The sequence below is a fragment of the Chionomys nivalis genome, chromosome 4 (genome assembly GCF_950005125.1).
Source record: "Chionomys nivalis chromosome 4, mChiNiv1.1, whole genome shotgun sequence".
Taxonomy (NCBI): domain Eukaryota; kingdom Metazoa; phylum Chordata; class Mammalia; order Rodentia; family Cricetidae; genus Chionomys; species Chionomys nivalis.
The window spans coordinates 30,718,257-30,738,937 of NC_080089.1; the positions used below are offsets into that span (position 1 = coordinate 30,718,257).

Below are 20,681 nucleotides of genomic sequence, written 5' to 3' on the forward strand. Positions count from 1 at the left end.
GGTCTCGAGCCCCCTACATGGCTAAGGAGGACCTTTAATTCTGAGCTTCCTGTCTCCACCAAGTGCTGAGAATTCAGGCGCATGTCTGACTTTTGCGGCAGTGCCAGTGATGGAACTCAGGTTTTCATGAACACTAATCAGGCACTCCAACTGTGCCCTAGTGCCAGCACGCTTAAAAATAAAAAGACAGCGTTACTGAGTGTTGCAGTTAGTATTCAAACATTTGGCTCCCAGCTATTGGCGCTGTGTGGGAATGTTACAGAACCTTTCAGATGTTGTGAAATCTGATGGAAACTTCCTTGCTGGAGGAATACGTCATTGGGGTCAAACTCTGAGGGTTTGTTTCTGATATGGAGTCTCACCATGTAGCTCTGGCTGGCTTCGAATTCTCAGAGATGCCTCTGCCTCTCGAGTGTCAGAATGAAAGGTGTGGACAGCCATGCCTGGCTGAGCTTTGAGCTTTTATAGCCTGACTCCACTCCTGTTCACTCTGCTTCCTGACTGCCTTGCCCACAATGGACTTCATCACTTCTGGAACTGTGAGCCAACAGAAACCCTCCTCATCTAAGTTGTTCTGTGTGTGGGCACTTATCACAGCGACAGAAAAGCAAATAATATACCGCACAATTACTCATACACAATAAAATGTGTATGTGTCTGAGTTCTGACATACGATACCTGAGGAAACACTACCACAATCTGGAATGTTCTTTCAGTTTTGATGATCATTAAGTATAGCATTGCAACAACCTGACCTTAGAACCAGGCCCTCCAATTGCTCTATTTCAAGGCATCAAAACACAAGCTAAAAAACAGTGAGAGGACAGTCAGCATGCCATCGTGTGACAAAATGTCAACTGAGCAGCTTCTGGGGAGGAAGAACTATTTTCAGTCACAGCTTTAGTCTGTGGTCACTCAGCCTTGTGGCGAGACAGCCCATCACATTGGGAAACTTGCAGTCCGCTCACCTCCTAGAGGCCAGGAGGGGAAGGGTGCAGCTCCCAAGGGCATTTCCCCAGTGATCTAACTTCCTCCTCCTAGGCCTCAACAGTATCAAGCCTGCCAAATGGGCTTTTAAGAACTCAAACTAGACGGAGTACTCACCACACCAGCCAAGCATAGAGTTCAAGGTTGTTCTCCAGATCTGTATAAACCTGGTGAGACAGATCATCCCTATAATTCTAGTACTTGGGATGTGGAGGCAAGATGAACAGTTAAAAACCTAATTAAAGATACTCCATGCTGCGGGAGTGGGGGAGTGGGAGGAGACGGGGGGGGGGGACGACTGGGATTGGCATGCGATGGATGGATGGATGGATGGATGGATGGATGGATGGATAGATGGGCGGACGGATGGACAAAATATTTCCCCGTGGCTGCATAACAAATCCAAGGTCAGCCTGAGCTGCATGAGACCCTGTCTCAACCTCCCCTCCCCCATCCCTTTTAAGCCATAACAAAAGTGCTGACCTCTCCGCTCTAAGTATGGGCTACATACATGTAACAGTACCTTTCCAAAGACAACATTGTGGGGGAGGGTAAAGAACTTCAAAGGAGATAAATCTGACAGCACTGGGCCACCCAGGTGATTGAGGTCACCATCACTGTTGAGTCCTGTGAACGTGTTTGTTCATCTGCGGTCATCCAAAGCAATATAACTCAAGCTCAGAGAGCTGCATTTGTTTCGTGTGTACAAGGTCTTGGGTTTGATCCCAAGCACAGAGATTAAAGTAAAAAACATAAGTTTTTACAAGAAAAACATCAGACAAACTCCAACAGTGGAACATCTTACAAAAAACCAGCTAACCTGTTACTCACCTGTCAAGACCACCAAAACAAAGGAAGTCACTTCCTAGGACAGAAAGGTGGCAGTAGATACAAACCACAGCAACCCGAATAACAATGACCAGTGACGGGGACAGGATACACAGCATGTGTGTGCACTGCCACACTCAAATGAGAGTGAGCACAAGAGCTGCTCTGGCCTAGGTGTGGGGCCAGCACTACACCTGCAATGTCAGTACTGGGGAGGAGACAAGTGGACTGCTGTGAGTTTGGGGCTAGCCTGATCTAAGTAGCTTTATCCTCGCTCCCCCCCCCCCCGCCACAGGCATGCATGTAGCAGTTGGTATCTTACTGGATCCAAAAGGTTTTCTCTTCCTATTAAGTAAATTATTTGGGAAAAATTATTTCATCTCTTTTCTTTCTTCCAGGTTTCTATTTTGGACACGGCACAAACATAATTTATAAGTAACTATATAAATGTTCACATGGTTCTGTTTACTAAAAAATTTCATTGATTCCTTCAGTTCTACTCATTTAGTTTTAAAAAGGGGGGATGGGAAAATGGCTGTCAAAGGTTTGCTATGGGAATGTCTCACACTGGTCCCCAGGGTTTGCACAAAAAGGCGGGGTGCGGCAGCACACACTGCAATCCTAGTGCTGGAAGGTAAAGGATTGTTAGGGCTTGTTGACCCATCTAGCCAAATATTCAGTGAGAAGCCGTGTCTCAAAAACAAACACACACACAAAACCCCATGCAGATTGGGCTGGAGCCAGAGCTCAGCAATTACAAGAGCAGCTGCTGCTCTTCCAGGGGACGGGAGCTGTTTCCAGCATCCACACTGGGCAGCTCGCAAACCCTGCAACTCCAGCTCCTCCGTATCTGATGTCCTCTTCAAGCCTCTGCAAACATAACACAAATACAACATAAACGCACACAGATTTTTTTTAAAGGTGAAGAGGGAAACTGACGAAGACATTAGACATCAAATGATGGCTTTCGCTTGCACATGTATACATGCATATACATCCACACATGACATATGTACAAACATACACACACACACATTTTTTTTTGAGTCTCCTGTGTAGTCCAAGTTGATCTTGAACTCACTATGTAAACCAGGCTAGCCTTGAATTTGGAGACCCTCGTGACTCAGCCTCCCAAGTGCTGGCATTAGAGGTGTCCAAAACTGCAACCCAACACCTGACTTCAAAATTGTTATCCTGAAGTTGGGTGGTGGCGGCGCACGCCTTTAATTCTAGCACTTGAGAGGCAGAGGCTGGTGGATCTCTGAGTTCCAGGATAGCCAGAGCTGTTACAGAGAAACTCTGTCTCAAAAAAGTACGGCAAACAAAAATTATCATCCAGGTCTGGATTTTCGTGGCCAGAAATCTACAGATTTCTCAGGCCCTTTCCAACCCATTTCAAGAGTTTTAGAGAAAATATATTTGATGTCTAATCTCTGGGCTGCTTGGCAGCAGAAGTGACCAATGAAGTCTGATCAAGAGCACAAAGAGGATAGAAAAGACATCCAGAGTTCACAGGCAGAAAGGCAAGGGACACTGGTCTCTTGGTTTCATAAACACCACTTCGCTCTTTGTCCTGGGTCCTGGAAAAGAGTCCACTGTTCGTAACCTTGGGTTCTACCACTAGGTGCAGGTGACCCTGTAATCGTGTAAACTAAAATCATTATGTCCCTTTTACTTCCTTCTGCTTTGTCCGTGTCTATGACTTCTCGTATGAGTTTGACAGTATGTTCCTATGAGTGTGCCCCCTTGGACCCTCTGAAATTTCAGGGACTCATTACAGACTAGCCAGTATCTGTTGTCATAGCAAACGAAGCCCTACAGACCATCCACCTGCCTGGGTCTGGCAGAAACTTCAGTTGCTGGTCTTGATTTGTAGTCGGGAGCTGACAGGCAGTCAGGACCTTCACACCTACATAGCAGCCAGCACCTGAGGCTCACTGCAAGGTGGGAAGGGCCGCATTCTCCTGAAGTCCCGGCTTAGTCATCGAAGCAGAAACCAAGAGATGAGTAAGTTTCTTTCTGTGCCCATGAGGGAGCTTTCCTCCTAGGGTGAGGTCAAAGGGCAGTTCCTGATTGACATTTCTGTGGGTGTTTCCTCAGAAAATTTAATCACTCTATGGCCACCATAATACAGCCACCTCTACAGTTTAAAAAGAATTCAATTAAATGAGTCCATGCATGCCCTGCTGAGTGCAAAGCAAATCTGTACAGGGTGGAGAGAGACTCGGGCCTGGTTGCACTAATTCTTGTGTTCTGATCCAATCTCCACTGTAGCTGGGCCAATCCATGGGGGTCAGGCACAATCCTCTCGTGAGCTCTGAATGTCTCCCAGGACTATTCTATTGTCAACAGAGTGCTGCTGAGAAGTTCTGAGAGCCGATCAGTTGGATGGAATTTGGACAGGGCTGGTTCGCAAAAGCTGATCTGCTATATTTGGAATGAGATCATGAATGGCAAAGTCGCTTTGCAGACTGCATAGAGGGTCCAGTGACACCTCTTTAGAGCGCTCTGAGAGAAACTCACTCCAAATATAAAGCTCTCTCTTGGTGACTCCCCTGGGCAGCAAACTAAGGGGACATCATAGGAGAGGCAGCCAGAAGGTGTTGACTGTTACAGAGAACTGGAGTGCTGACTCACCCAAGGTGCTTCCTGGCTTAGAACTCATACAATGGCCGCTCCCTATCCCAGCGTCCCAAGAAAGATTGCTCATATGTGTGTCTGCATGCAGACATATGCAGTATGACCCTAATAACCACATGCATCATAACATGTATTGACCACTCCATGGAGTCAATGTATTCCATGTACTGACTAGCATTAGAAACTGGGTGCTAACAGTGCTCAGGCACAAAGCCCTGTAAGCAGTTGAACACCTAAGCAATCAGCAGAGGGAGCCTCCTAGTGGCAAACTGCTGAAACTCAGAAACAAAAGCTATAAACATTTTCTGGTCAGTATTGACAGTCTGACTTTGCTCCCCAGTTAGGATACTGCAATGTGGTCAAGGCTGGCCTCCAACTCAACAGTACCAAGTGCTGAGATTAGAGCCACAACACCCAGTTTTCTTGACTGGGGTAAAACTATTTTATGTGCATGAGTGTTTTGCCTGCTTGTATGTAACATACCACGTGTGCCTGAAGCTCATGGAGGCCAGAAGAGGGTGTCAGATCCCCTGGAACTAGACTTTCAGATAGTTGTGAGCTGCCATACAGGTGCTGAGAACCCAACCTGGGTCCTCTGCAAAAGCAGCTAGTGCTCTTAACTGCTCGGCCATCTCTCCAGCCTCTTTCTTCTTCTTTGAGTGAAAATGAAGCTCTTGGTTTGACTTAAGATGGCCTTTGTAATGCAGGCTATAATTCTTCACAGAAGATGCCCTTCATCTCCAAAGCAGGACCAGAAAGCCCCATGGTCGCAGAGCAATGCCATGGTCAGTACACAGGCACTCGGGAAGTTAAAGTGTTTATTGATGTGGTCGGGTTCTGTACATTCTCACAGATCATACTAAGAAGTTTGTAGGTGAAGTTTCAGTCTGTGCATAGTGAGTGGGAAGAGGCATGGCTAGGGCCAAGGGGGAGGGAGGAAGGGGAGGAGAAAAATCACAGAAAAATACAAAACACAACAATAAAACAAAACCCCCAAACAAACCAAAAACAAAAGGAAACCCACAACAGGTTACCAGAACCTTGAGAGTAAAACAACAAAGTCCAGGTGATGAGCATCAACTTCAGATACACAAGCATTACAATTCACGGGACGGGACAAAAATTGTCAAAGACTTCCACAGTGTCTACAGATCCAGTTTCACGGACGACCCAGAACACTCTCTTTTCTTATAGAGAAGCCTCCTGTGAGCTCTCCTGGGTCCTCAGCCATGTATTTATTATGGTGTTCTCTGAGTGAACAGCAAAGGGCTGGGAGGCTGGGGGGGGGGGGCACAAAGGAGGGCAGAGGTCAGTGCACTGGAGGGAGCTGTCCACAGAGGAGGTGCTGCACATCAGGACACACTTGGTAAAGGAAAGAGGACAGCGAAAGCTACAGTAACCAGGAGTGGAAGAACAGCACATAGTAACTACAGGCTAGTTGCTGCGGAAGAACTGGATTTGAAGGAAAACACAGTGGATCTCTGTATGCACTGGGCTAGCTCAAGGTGCCTTAGCCCTGCTTGGTGACAGCTGGTCCAGAAGCACCCAGACACCAGCATGGGAAACATAGGCTTCCAAAGAAACTACGCCTTTAAAATAGCTCAGTAACTGTATCACAATGCACTTCTGTTCCACTGAAGTTTCTCAGTAACCTGAAAAAGGGAATACTGCTTTTTACATTAAAAACAAATTATAGAACCAGCACAGCAAATGAGCCTAAAGAACTGACTGACGTAAGGTGAACAATCTGTGTATATAGTCTATCATCGAAAAATCAACATTTCCCATTTATATAGAGCATGTGTGAGACAATACAATAGAAGTGGCATTTCTAATTTAAAAAAGAAAACTACATCCATCAGATATCTGTAATAGATCATTTTTTCATTTCACTTAAGGTTTATATATCATATATTGTTATATTAACATTTTTTTACCCATTTAAAAGAATGGAAATTGCAATCCTACAGTAGTACTTTATAGTCTTAACAATCCAGGAGAGCAGGATGTACGATGGGGCCTTCTGGCACCACTGGTGGTCAGCAGTCAGGCACAAATGCTGAACCTCTCCTGGCCCACCTGTACCAGCCTCCAGCCAGGGTGTCACACAGATCCTGTCCTTAAATCTGCATCTGCTCCAGGTACTTGTAGGTTGGGTTCTCATAACCATGGTTCTGCATCTTGTTCAGGTGACGCTCTTCTGGGGTGAGCATCGGGTCAACCTGTAGGAACAAAGGCTGCAGGTCACTGTGGTATACTGGAGGGCCCGCAGAGCCTCGGGGCGTCAGGCGATTTGCTGCCCAATCCCACGGGATTCAAAGCAGCCCAGCACCCTCTTTTACTGGACAGAGCAAAGAAGAACTGGTATCAAGGACACAGGGAAGGGGGAAAGGAAGAGGTGAGAGGTAAGCTTCTCTCTAAAGTGAAGCTCTGAAAGCCTGGTCCAAGTGAGAGAACAGATCACTGACAAATTGGATAATTTCAGTTTGGTCCTTGGGATCCACACAGAGGAAAAATGACTTCTAAATGTCTTTGGATTTCTATATGCAAATCATGTATACCCCCGCCCTCCGAAAAAGAGTAATTTAAAATGACAGCCCATTACAGAGGCTATCCCCATTACATAAGTCAGTTCTTTAGGTTCTGACTTTTTTTTTTTTTTTTTTTTGCTGTGCTGGTTTTATGATTTGCTTTTAAAAGTAAAAAGGCAGTATTCCCTTTTTCAGGCTGCTGAGAAATTTCTGTGGAACTGGGTGCACTAAGACACAGTTGCTGAACTAGTTTAAAGAACCAGCTTCTTAGAAGCCACAGTGACAAGTGACCAACACTTAGTTTTTGGGATAGTGGAAGCAAGTCCTGTCATGTTCAGCTATGAAATAAGGAAAGGGGCCAGATGGTCTGTAGTCATTTCCAGTTTTGGAATGCTACAGCTGAAGCCCGGCGTGCGTGTCCACAGTATTCCTCAACAGTGCATCATATGCCTTAGTGCATTATGTGACCGGAGAGCAAAAAAGAGTTTCCACCACCCACTAGAAAGAGCGAGCAGCAAACTGCTCCAAGTATGCACCAGCAGACACAGGACAATAGCAGCCTGCATTAGTTTTTTTGTTCCAATCCCCAAGCAGTACAAAAAGAGGCACACGTCTGAGAGTATAAAAGAGCATGTGCCTAGCACACACAAGGTTTCTGATTTGATCCCACCAACAGACACAAGTATGCATGCATGTGTACGCACGCACGCGTGCACGCACACACACACACAGAGAAAAAAACACACCAAGGATAGAGTGTTATTCTACTTTCTGAAGCATAAAATGTTATGAACTTCTGACATTGAACCATTTAACTGATTAAAACCCAAATGGATGTTGAAAGTTGGTGACACTCACAACTCAGCGATGGCTGATCTCCAAATGTAACCTAATAATCTAATGAGTGATACAATCGATGATGGCAGCATGCCCAGCAAAAGGTAGGTCCAGATCTTTGAATTCCATACAGATCCAGTCCTAGCCACTCCCCCCACCCCCACTGATAGTGTGGATCCTCATCAGCTTAAGCTGAAGTCCTCACCTCCACAATCCCATGACTGATAGTGCCGTACTGCCTCTTCCTCAGCATCACCAGGCTGATGACGATGACGGTAGCAATGGCCACGGCAATAACCAGCAAGCCAATAAGGGCACTGCTGCTCAAACTGAAGTCCTCCCTCAAAGGTCCCACAGATTCCTAAAACAACAAAGCATATAAGAAACAATGTCCCAGGGACAACCTGACTCAGGAACCCAAGGAGGACCACGAGCCTCTCAGCCTGTTTAAAAAACTCAGGGCCACCCAACAATCCCATTCTGTTGATGACATCACCAGATCAAGGAGGATGCCCACTTTTCTAACTTCCAAGGAAATTTTCATTTCTTGGATTCTTATTCAGAAAAGAGGGAAATCGGGACTGAAGTCCCTTATTAACTTAGTACCAGGTGTCTTATCTCTACTGAACTAAGATAAAAGATAAGAAAAAAGAATGAACACTGCCCTTCCATTCTCGAGTAAACACGTACCGGCTCTTCCTCTAGGCCTCCAACTCTCTCAGCATTGAAAATCATTTCTTTAACATCCAGTGTCTCATCAATGACCTGAAATAGTCACAATTATTAGCATCTACTCAGAGAATGGGAGAGAAATGAACATAAATGTCATTCATTTTCTATTGTATATGGTGTTGGGAAGCTGTTTCTTCGGTCACACTGATCCCAATGTACTCACCAACCCTCCAAAAGAAGGTAAGTGTGGGCAGAGGAGGGGGGTAAGTGTGGGCAGAGGAGGAGGGGGGTAAGTGTGGGCAGAGGAGGAGGTAAGTGTGGGCAGAGGAGGGGCTAAGTGTGGGCACAGGAGGGGGTAAGTGTGGGCAGAGGAGGGGGTAAGTGTGGGTACAGGAGGAGGTAAGTGTGGGCAGAGGAGGAGGTAAGTGTGGGCAGAGGAGGAGGGGGGTAAGTGTGGGCACAGGAGGAGGTAAGTGTGGGCACAGGAGGAGGTAAGTGTGGGCAGAGGAGGAGGGGGGTAAGTGTGGGCAGAGGAGGAGGTAAGTGTGGGCAGAGGAGGAGGTAAGTGTGGGCACAGGAGGAGGTAAGTGTGGGCAGAGGAGGAGGGGGGTAAGTGTGGGCACAGGAGGAGGTAAGTGTGGGCACAGGAGGAGGTAAGTGTGGGCACAGGAGGAGGTAAGTGTGGGCACAGGAGGAGGTAAGTGTGGGCACAGGAGGAGGTAAGTGTGGGCAGAGGAGGAGGTAAGTGTGGGCAGAGGAGGAGGTAAGTGTGGGCAGAGGAGGAGGTAAGTGTGGGCACAGGAGGAGGTAAGTGTGGGCAGAGGTGCTGCAAGGTGGCCAGTCCAGTTAGGCTCTTTTTTTGGGGGGGTGGGGGTTATGAGACAGGGTTTCTCTGTGTAGCCCTGGCTGTCCTGGAACTCACTCTGTAGGCTAGGCTTTCCTTGCCTCTGCCTCCCAAGTGCTTGGATTAAAGGCGTGTGCCACTTGCCCGGCTCCAGTCAGTTTCTTTACCTGAACTTCCCACAAAGTAACGGTGGCAGAGAAGAAGCTCAGGACAGACAGCTAACGAACTACACTACAACTCAGGCCAGCCAGACAGCTCAGCATGTAACAGTGCTTGCCACCAAACTTGACAATTTCAATTTGGTCCCTGGGATCTACACGGAAGGAGAAATGACTCCTCTGATCTCTGCACGCACACCATGGCAAGCACGTGACCGCACACACCCCCAAAAGTAATTTAAAAAGAAAAAAAAATCAAATTTAGCTGAGAGCAACCAAAAAACGTAAGTAGTCCGAAAACTATGAATGCAAGAAGAATAAGAACAGCAGTGTAAGAAAAACAACAAAAGGCTCAATTTTATTCAGTTTTCCACTTAGTAAGTTTTAACTTACTTGAAAACAGCCTCCGATGCTAGTTATATCTTTAGCTGTACATGAGTTCCCTACCGTATACTAAAAGGTAAACTACTCAAGAAAAAAGCGGCTTCACTGGTTCTCTCATGCAAATGCTAACCAGGAAAAAGCAACCACATGGAAAACCGGCACACACATTAACCGGGAAGTACTAGCCACCATGCCACTTGTTCCAGTGTACGAAGGGATGTGCTATGCAAACGGCAATGGCTCACCATGTTCTCATCCACCTTATTCTTACTGTTAATCACTTTTTCTTCTGCACCAATGAGTCCCCCGTCTTGCTCTGCCATTCCAATTCCAGATCCTGTGTAGAAAATGTTGACAGCTGAGTTTCTAGGCAGCCCACCTCAGGCCAGTCTCTGAGAAGCAGCGAATCCCTGCCTGGGCCAGAGAGCTTCTCACAAATGCTCCCCAGACTCCCTGTGCCACCGCACTGGCATGTTTGAGGATGCACTGCGCTCTGCAAGGATGAATGGCACAAGCACTGCAAAGGACTGATGAAGGAGACAGGGTGCTCACTGGTCTCCCACCTGAAGGGATGGAATGCAAACCTTTGGAGAAGCTGAGTCTGGGGGAGTTCCAGGATGGAAAACATGTTCCAACCCTTACATGTGACTATAATGAGCACTAGCTACCCAACAACACAATTCTTTGGTACCCAGATTCTACTGCACAGATGAAGCACTGCTCCTGTATGTGTGCTTTGAGCAGAATAGTTTTCTCCACAAGAAATTATTTCTGCGTCCAATATCAACCTTTGCCACCTTCCATCCCCAAGTCCTCTCTTTGCCCTTCAAGTTTCAGGGTCTCTAGGAAGACATTTCCAGGTTGTAGCATTTAAAATTGTTTTGTAATTATCTATCCCCCGTCTCTCACTGGATGTTTTGTCCCTCAGATTTGGATCCTAAATAGTAACCCAGGTGAGCAGAAGAAAGCAGTTTATTTTTTTTAAAAGATTTATTTATTTATTACATATACAGTATCCTCAGTGCTTTGCCTGCAGGCCCGAAGAGGGCACCAGATCTCATTACAGATGGTTGTGAGCCACCATGTGGTTGCTGGGAATTGAACTCAGGACCTTTGGAAGAGCAGGTGGTGCTCTTAACCACTGAGCCATCTCTCCAGCCCCCAAGAAAGCAGTTTATTAACAGAAAGAATTTTAATCAAGGTAGAAAGAGCAAGAATAGTAACTGTCTTTTTTCCAAGGTCAGAAATGGTTTAAGCCAGCATCATTCGTGTGTGGCACACAATATGACCACAGCATATCTGGGCTCAGCACAGACATAGAGAGAAAAATCCTTTTTAGTTTTACTTTCAAGCATATGCTTCCTAGCTATAACAAGCTTCTTATTATTAACAACATATTTAGTTTACTATATATATACGATTTAAACCTTTTATAGAGACTTGGTAACCAACTTGACCCGCTAGTGAGTAGATTCTAATGGGGAGTTACATTCAGCACTGCTGTCCAGGAGCTGCCAAAGGCAGGCAATAATGTCAAGCCCAGCCATAGTGAAGTTTTTCATTCACAACTTGACTTGTTTTCTTAACAGAGACCAACACGAGATTAATAATGGCCATGCGGCTACTGAACTCGTGGCCTAGTTAAATTTTTAACACATTACACTGCAGCCAAAGTGACGCAATCTTTGTCTAGAGCGTTCCCTTCAAAAGAAAAGTACAACTTGATAGCAGTTAAATCAAGGCTGGCTCTGGTGGCTCAAATAAAACAACCCTGCCTGTCTACTATTCAAGGAAGAGGGGATCTAGAAAGGCACTGACTTATTTGGCACGGATGCTCATATCAAGACTACTAAATTCTAATCCTGAGTTTCTCCCACCTCAATCTCTATAATTTTAAGTCATAAAAGGAAAGATTCTCAGAATGCAAAGAGACACTGAACCAGCTCATCTAAGGGTTGGCCTTGGTCCAGGCAGTGTTATAGCCCGTGGCTCTTTTTTAACACTGACTAAGCTCACTTTGGTTTCATAATGCACACAAGCGACTTCAAGAGACCAAAGTTAGTAGCTATATTGTCCCAACACATTTTTTAAGTAGAAAAGTAAAAGTCAGGCAGGCTTAACACCTAAGACACACAGTTGTGAGAAATGTTAGCATAGTGACTTGCAGGAAGAAGAGACACAGCTGAATAACACTAACATGCAAAGACACTCAGAAGAGTTAGATCCTACTGACTGATTCTAAGAATAAAATATGACATAAATTACGACATCAGCTTCTGAGCCAGGGACTCTCACTTGGTCCGCCCATGACCAGACTACCAACGCTAAGAGAGTAAGTTCATAAAATACATGAAGAACAAGCGCTGCTGCCAATGACTCAAATGGGGACTATCTACCACTTGGGGGGTTCTCAACTGTCATTAGCAAGTCAGGCAGCAGAAACCACGTGGGTTGTGAAGACAGTCTTGGGTCCAGACCTCAATCCTCTCTACTTATTAATCTTGCCAACTTAGGAAGCAATACCTGGGTGACTTTTTCCAACTGCTTAATCTATAAAATCCTGCCCAAGAGGGATCTGGGGGGTAAAAATGACGGTAATGCAGTTAGCATAGGGCTTTCTACAGTACACACTGTCTTTGAAGACTGGGGACTCGCTGCACCTACAGCCCACCTGTTTCTACCTCTCTCAGCAGCAGCATGCTGTGTTTAAGGAAGACTGCAACTCAGGAGCGTGAGACGTGGCACAGATGGATCGTAAAGACAGCTAAAAAGGGGAGAGGGCAACTGGTAATAATAACGGGAAAAAAGAGGGACATTTACAGTCTACCTGACTGCAAAAATTAAACACAATCTCATACAGACTAGCTATACACAGCAATTGTTAAACTGACATACTTTTTTGACATTTACCTAGACAAACAAAGCTGTTTCTTGGGACTCCCCAAAGCCAAGTTTGGGTGTCACACAGCACTAGACTCTGCACGCCAGGAAAGCCAGGGAGCTCGTTAGTAACATGAAGGCAGGGCTACGCTAGCTCTACTCAGCCATGGCTGAAGAAATGAGGTGGGGATGTCGGATGGTAGGATGAAACATAAAATGAAACTCCCAACACACTGGGGGAAGTGAAAAGGAATGGAGGTCTTAAGGGAACATCTTGACAAACCAACCTTTTTTCATTGGGTGGTACAACTCCGGCTGAGTGTCTAGCAGAAAGGAAAACAATAAAAAACAAAATAGCACAAAAGGAGATTAAGAAAGAAAATGGTTTCCTTCTAAGTTCCTCTCTATAACGTGAACAAAAGGCATTTTTCCTTAAATAATATCCCATAATCAAGCCAACAGTAATCTAAACAGGAAATCACTAGATGCATCCCTGATGAGAGAGATAAGTGGGAAGTCAGGATTGGACCTTTTAAGAGAAATTTTGGAAGAATCCCGTATTATTTAGTTTACCCCACAAATTACTATTATTTTTAGAAAACAGCAAAAAAATGAAGTTAGTATTGATTGTGGTTCATTGACAAAGAGACAAGGAACTATTAGGTTGAGCTTTGCCCATAATGCCCCAATTCCAAACAAAAGCCTAGAGAAGCTGCCATGTGTGGCCGCCCTACAGCCTCATGGAGCTTTGGGATCTGTGGGGTGAGAGCTAGGAAGGGGTGACACCACTTCACCCCCGAGTCTCCCGAGTATTCAGGAGCACTGCAGCTGAACCTCTGAGCTAACAGGTTATGAAGGCGTTTTTGTTTTAAGCTCTAAAGCCAGGGCAGGATGCACATCTTACCACTGGTCTGGTAGCTGCACTTGGCTACTGTATCTAATCAGTTATGTGACTGTATCACAGGAGCTGTAGGAACTGAACTGTCAGTGTGGATCCAGTTCCACTTAGAATCTAAGCTACGTGACACCCTGGACAAGTACCTAATCTGCTCAAATCTCAGAATCTCCACGAGAGACACCCACAGTATCTCCCTTCCAAGAGTGCTCTGAGGGCTGAACGAAATGCACCCAAGTCCAGTGCTTGACTAAAGCTGGCACAGAATGAAGACTCCAAAGCCAGGGGCCATTTTTATCATCACTACCCTGACCAGCAGCAGCAGCAGGAAATAGAAGCTGATTATACAAACTACTCTTAGGGCACAAGTCTTAGCAGCTTGTTTATTTCTGGTACAGATTCATAATTTTAGATCCTGAGAACCAGCAAGAGAATAAAGGAAAACATGCTTGGGAATCAACTGACATCAGAGGCATGAACCTGAGCCTGGACACCTCTTCAGTTTCTCCCCAAATCTGCCTCCCCAGACCGTTAGGAAAGACAATGATGTCCTATAACCCAAAGGAACACCACAGAGACAGCTTGTTATAAAGTGTAAGAAATCTACTAAATGTGAGAAATATTTCTCATTTCCCTGATATCAAAGTGTATTACTTGCTCACACACAACAGGTGCTTGGGAGATCCATGCCTTCCCTTTCCCCTGCCCTCTCACACGACACAACCTCCCCAATTCAACCAGATTTTTAAAAACTGTATTCCAATTTTCTAATTTCATTCTCCTCTCCTCTGCTCCTAGGACGGCTCTGAGGACCATACATACCTTCATTCTCAGACAGAGATGGGAAGGGATGGAAAGGGTGGAACGGCGGGATCTCCTCACTCTCCTCAGAGCTCACCCGGACATCCACAGGGCTCTCTGAGATGGAGGAGGTGAACTGGTCCATATCTGCTCGCTGTTCCTGAAGGAGTTCATCTAACAAAAACACAACAGGGAGCATAAAAGCAGCATTTAAGAAGCATGTCTAGGTACATGACCAGCACTCTGAAATAGGTCAATTCTTGTCATCCCAGAGCTCAAGACCAGGCAATAGACCCATTCTGGCCCACCTCCTGCTTAACTCCTGCCTACATCTACCTCCTGCCCACTGTCCAACTTTACTGGACCCGTGGTCCATCTCTAAATAAGTCACCACACATAACTGCAACCTTATGCCTTTTGGATGATTTCACTACCTGCATCTTCGCTACCATTAACAAGAATTCACGCAGATACTGTTTATTAGCAAACCATTTTGCTCTGGAACACTGAGCAGTGGACAGAATGACATACGGGGTAAACTGGTAACAGGAAACATCCCAGGCCCCTGCAATTTCACACTCTTGAGTTTCTTCCGCTAGTAAGAGTGAAGGTCAATGAAATTTAAGGCTCTGTGGCTCTAGGCCAGTACATCTGTCTTTGGAGACTCCTCAGCCTTGTCATGGAAATCTCCAGTTAATTCTAGACTTTCTGAAACCATGGTGTGCTAATGTCTGCCTCACCAGCCTTGCTTACTCTTTTATTTATTTCATTCTTCCCTGCCATCACTCCTGAGCCTCACCAAAAAAGTCCAGTCTGGCCTTGATATAATTAGTACTCACCGATTTCCTCCTGAATTTCTTGAGCCACATAAGGAACTTTGTACAACAGAGAAAGGCTTTGATTCCTTCTTTCTTCAATCACATGGAGGTGTGTCATCACCTAAGGAACAGAGGATGGGGAGAGATCTTGTCACTGAAAACTGTAAGGTCAGGAGGAAAAATACCCACATAGTTCCCGAGACGCAAAGGCTATACTTCCTGCTAAACAAGGCAAAACAGCTGGAAGGAGAAGTCTATTACTTTCCTTGCCAGACTAGCTGACCTCTAAAGCATAAGACAGCACATAGTGTGAGTGGTAGTCATTTATCGACAGAGAGGGCTTCCAGTTCAAATATTCATTTTAAGAATATGGTCATGAGGAGCTGGACAGATGGCTATGAGCATTTGATGCTCTTGCAGAAGACCAGCATTCAATTTTAGCACCATCACAACTGGCTGTTAACTCTAGTTCCAGGGGGTCCAATATCCTCTTCCAGCCTTCACAGGCACCACGCATGCATACAGGCAAAACACTCATCCACATTAAAAAGATAAAACAAAACAAAAAAAACCAATGCTTACTAGTCAGTTGACTTGGTTTTTTTTTTTAAATATTTATTTATTTGTTTATTATGTATACAATATTCTGTCTGTGTGTATGCCTGCAGGCCAGAAGAGGGCACTAGACCCCATTACAGAGGGTTGTGAGCCACCATGTGGTTGCTGGGAATTGAACTCAGGACCTTTGGAAGAGCAGGCAATGCTCTTAACCTCTGAGCCATCTCTCCAGCCCTTGACTTGGTTTTTATACAAAACAGCTGTCACTAACTTTACTGAGTCAAGGCCCTGGTTTATAGGGTGAGAAAGGGGGAAATGCCAGTCACTCTTCTCGACCAGCCAAAGCAGAGCAGGCAGACATACACTGAAACTAGAGGCAGGAAGGCAGGGCTGCTCATAGGTCTGGTGAAACAACTATCTAAAACTGTTACCTTAAGACAAAAATTAATGTATTTCTATTAAAATTATGGCTCTTTAAAATAATTCATGATAAGGCATAACTCTCCCTCCCTCCCTCCCTCCCTCCCTCCCTCCCTCCCTCCCTGGTTTTTCGAGACACGGTTTCCCTGTAGCTTTCATGCCTATCCTGGTACTAGCTCTTGTAGACCAGGCTTGGCCTCAAACTCACAGAAATTCTCCTGACTCTGCCTTCCAAGTGCTGGGATTAAAGGCGTGCGCCACCACCCATTCTTAACTGTTGAAGAAACGTTTATCTAAGCTAGCTCACTACTTTCCTAAAAGCAAACACTGTTAATCCAATGTAACAACAAAAGCATCCAAGGTTGGAAAGACAGGTGACTGTGATCCACAGACGCGGTAGGGTGGAGTTTCGCACCAGCAGCTCAACAAACTCATGGCCACACTGCCCTCTCCAGCCTAAGTTTGCACTGACTCAAATCTTCTAAAGAGGGCGTGCACAACTAGTGGACTGGGTGGCCCTGAAGACATTAACATGAAGGGTTGAAACGGAAAAAAATTAAAGATACTTTTACTGTAGACTGATGTGCTTCTGACCTTTAAAAGCAAGGTGAAAGCAATTTAATTTTGTATTTGCTATTCTGCCAATCAAACTGATGGGAAAACTCAAGTGTGAGGGCCTTGGCAAAAAAAATGCAAGTGGAATTGCAATGAGCAGCCCAGAAACCAAGCATGTGTAGATACCATTATACTTCCTCAGATGAATTAAGGAGCCCTTTGAGAGGACAAGAACCACAGGGTGCAATAGTAGGAATTAATCATTATAGAAACCTTCCTGCTAGCCGGGCGGTGGTGGCGCACGCCTTTAATCCCAGCACTCGGGAGGCAGAGGCAGGCGGATCTCTGTGAGTTCGAGACCAGCCTGGTCTACAAGAGCTAGTTCCAGAACAGGAACCAAAACCACAGAGAAACCCTGTCTCGAAAAACCAAAAAAAAAAAAAGAAACCTTCGTGCTAAAGAACCTGAATGGTAGCTTCAAAATATAGGAGCACTAAAAATATTGCATGACATTACTTTCAGACTATAAGGCATATATAAAACATAAACCAATTTCAGGTTTAAATTTGGGTCAGGCTAAAGAAAAAATATTTTACAAGATTTATTTATTTTATGTGTATGGGTGTTCTGCTTATATGTAAGCCTGCATACCACATTTGTTCCTGGTGCCTCCAGAGGCCAGTAGAGGGCATCAGATCCCCTGGAACTAGTTACAGGATGATTGTGAGTGGCCATATGGGTGCTGGGAATCAAACCCAAGGTCTTCTAGAAGAGTATTCAGCGATCTTAACCCGAGTCTCTCTCCAATTCCAAGGAATGTTTTTTTTTTTTTTTTTTGATTTTTCGAGACAGGTTTCTCTGAAGTTTTTGGTGCTTGTCCTGGAACTAGCTTTTGTAGACCAGGCTGGCCTCGAACTCACAGAGATCCGCCTGCCTCTGCCTCCCGAGTGCTGGGATTAAAGGCGTGCACCACCACCGCCCGGCTCCAAGGAATATCTTATTACATATAAAGCAAAAAAATTTTTTTAATCCCTAATCAGAAATACTTCTGGTCCTAAAATATTTTGGGTAAGGGATATTTATCGTGTAAGGAGCTGAGTGTTTGCATGTTGAGTCCTCAAGTAGCACAGGAATAGGCAAAGAAAATGCAATTCAGTGCTTCTGTTTCACTGACATCACAAACTGAGAACAGACTTAGAGCTCCCACGAGAGCTAGGTTTCTCCTCCGAGCTGCTAGGATGAGATGATTCTATTTCTCAGTTTATTTCCTATGGATCTCTGTCTCAGGAATTTGCTAATAAATTATTTATATACCAATCAGGCCCAGGGATATGTAGCTCAGCAGTAGAGTACTTGCCTAGCATGTGTAAGGTCCCAGATTCTATCTTTGGCACCAAAACAAGATTCTCTCTCCATTACATTCTTAGAATATGGTACATAATATATATAGTGCAAAATATCCACTCCAAAAATATATTTGATATATACTATATAAACTTAATTTTATTTTCATCCCCCTGACTTCCCTCCCCCCATAAGATACAACAAAAATATAATAAAAGATTTGGATCAAATCAATCCAATCCTGACAAGATTCATTTTTCCGCCTGTCTTCCAAAGGCAGTCTGGAACTCTTGGTGTTTTCCCTCTTCCACTCCATCTAGTGTGAAGTGAAACCTTAACACAAGACCTCAGAAATATCCCTTCCTGTAGTCCCACTCTTCAGGCACCAAAGTTCTTTAATTCTCTCAAATATCCAACTTCTAATGTGAACTCTGCACCTTGGAGGAAAGTAATTCTTCATTTCATAGTTAACAAAATTAATCTGTATTAGTCTTTGAGCTGTATTCAAGGGATCCAACTTCATTAGACTATATGTGAACTTTTAACATGTAGACGGTAGCACAAACTTCTGCCCAACAAAGGGAGTGGATTCTAGGTAACTTATTTTATGTTCTTACTATGAGAAGTTGGGAAGAAGAATTTCTGGGAGGGCACTGTGCACACACCCATGTATGTGAGTACTCATAATCTGCACGGCTGACTACAACAGGACAATAGAATAAGGATGGTGATGCTATTACACCGTCCTCAGAAAACCAAGGGACCGTCACAGTGCAGTCTTTTGCACAGTTCACCGTCTATGAATACATGAGAGTTACTAATGTATGGACGAGAGCTAGAAGAAGAAGCAGAAAAAAACCTGTAAAAATGGCAGTGGAGTAAAGTGGGCTCAGCATAGGACAAACTCAGAAATGTGTTTGTCTGAATAAAAACTTCACTGGATGCCAAAGGAGGTGGCGTATTGTTTTGTGGCTCTAGAGATCAAATCCTGGGGCTCATCAAACACATCGGGCATCTGCCCTACCACTGAGTAAAGAACAACTTCTAAGACCTGCACAATGTATTTGCCTAGAAAAAGGTTTCACATACCAAATCGGTGATAAGCTGAATCAGAAATGAACTGACATAAAAATCTGATTTGGAAACTCACTTATCTCTTTCTGGAAAAACCCAACTAACAACAAGCATAAGCAGCAGCATGTCTCAGCACCTGCTGGAAATGTCTCATTTACCTGGGATTTCATCTGGGCAGCCTTTTCTGGGTCAACCGCCAACACATGCTGGTAATGACGAATGGTGTGCAGGCGATCTTTATTCTCAGCACGGACATAACGACGCAGAGCTTGCAGAATACGATGTGGCTGCCAAGACCAGAGAATGCAAAATAGGTAAGGAAAACGGAAGTTTCAAAATTGATTAAGGATAAAAGCGATAGCTTAGAAACAAATAAAGAACTATCTTTCTTGGTTTAAAAAAAGAAAAAGAAAAAACAAAAAAACTATGTTTGTTCCAGACTCTTCAGCTCATGGTCCTCCTGTGAATTACCTTTTTCCCCCTCCTGGTGTGGCTAACACCTATATTGTGAGCTAGGTGGTTTTCTGTGTCACTCTAGAGAGAGACACTTCAATGGCTTAATCAAGAAAGATATAAGTATCCTTCTGACAAATACTTTTTTAGGTAATAAAAATTATCAACAGTATGCACACCTAAGTACATGAGTAGGGGAGGCCAGACCACAGCATGCACGTAGCGGTCAGGGAGCAATTCTGTGGAGTTTGCTCTCTTCTTCCAGCTTTATGTGGGTTCTGTAGATTGAACTCTGGCCGTCAGGTTTCTGCAGCACATGTGTCTTTATCCTCTGTGTCACCTCACTAGCTTCCTGTCCAATACTTTCTATCACTCTCAAAGCAAGACAGGTTCGATTTATGCACTAAAATAGCTTGAGACCACTTATTCAAGTGGAATAATTCATATTCCACTATGAATTATTTTACAACTTTCCTTCTCTGTTTACTAGACCAGCCCCAGGCTTGAGACTCCCCTGTCACTGCCTCTAAAAGGCTCAGATTACAAGTGTGCACCACCACTGCCCACACCTTTCCCTTTCCTGCATAATATTACTTTGATGGAACTGGTTCAAACACGTATATTCAAAGAAGGCATGCTTTCCTTCTCTGAAAGTAAGGTACCACAGAAAATCCAGAATTATGGAAACAGTTGAGTCCCCTGAGTTTATGCTTGTCCACTTGCATATCACAGGTAGCATATGCAGGCACACCGTGATATAATGGTACCAAGCTCATACATGCACAGACTAGACTCGGTTCCTTTTCTTTTTTAATCTTTACCTTCCATTTTGTCATGGAGGTGGGTGGTCCTTGGACTTCCCACAGGGCAGGGAACCCGGATTACTCTTAGGGATGACGAGGGAGGGGGACTTGATGGGAGAGGGGGAGGGAAATGGGAGGTGGTGGCGGGGAGAAGGCAGAAATCTTTTTTTTTTTTTTTTTTTTTTTTTGGTTTTTCGAG

The 20,681-nt window shown here is 44.7% G+C and overlaps 1 protein-coding gene across 4 annotated transcripts in view; it reads right to left on the reverse strand.

Annotated features, from left to right (window-relative positions):
* Positions 1-5,255: 5,255 nt before the first annotated feature.
* Positions 5,256-20,681, reverse strand: part of Aplp2 (amyloid beta precursor like protein 2) — a 64,646-nt gene continuing 49,220 nt past the window's right edge. For 2 of the 4 annotated variants that reach the window (XM_057766386.1, XM_057766384.1), the window contains 8 exons: positions 19,385-19,513; positions 15,297-15,396; positions 14,479-14,631; positions 13,049-13,084; positions 10,127-10,218; positions 8,514-8,588; positions 8,029-8,184; positions 5,256-6,677 (listed from right to left, as the gene is read on the reverse strand). In XM_057766386.1, coding sequence (XP_057622369.1) covers positions 6,576-6,677; positions 8,029-8,184; positions 8,514-8,588; positions 10,127-10,218; positions 13,049-13,084; positions 14,479-14,631; positions 15,297-15,396; positions 19,385-19,513 — 843 coding nt within the window. In that variant the 3' untranslated portion in view covers positions 5,256-6,575. The remainder of the gene's footprint in view (positions 6,678-8,028; positions 8,185-8,513; positions 8,589-10,126; positions 10,219-13,048; positions 13,085-14,478; positions 14,632-15,296; positions 15,397-19,384; positions 19,514-20,681) is intronic. The other 2 variants (XM_057766387.1, XM_057766385.1) reach the window with 1 other exon arrangement.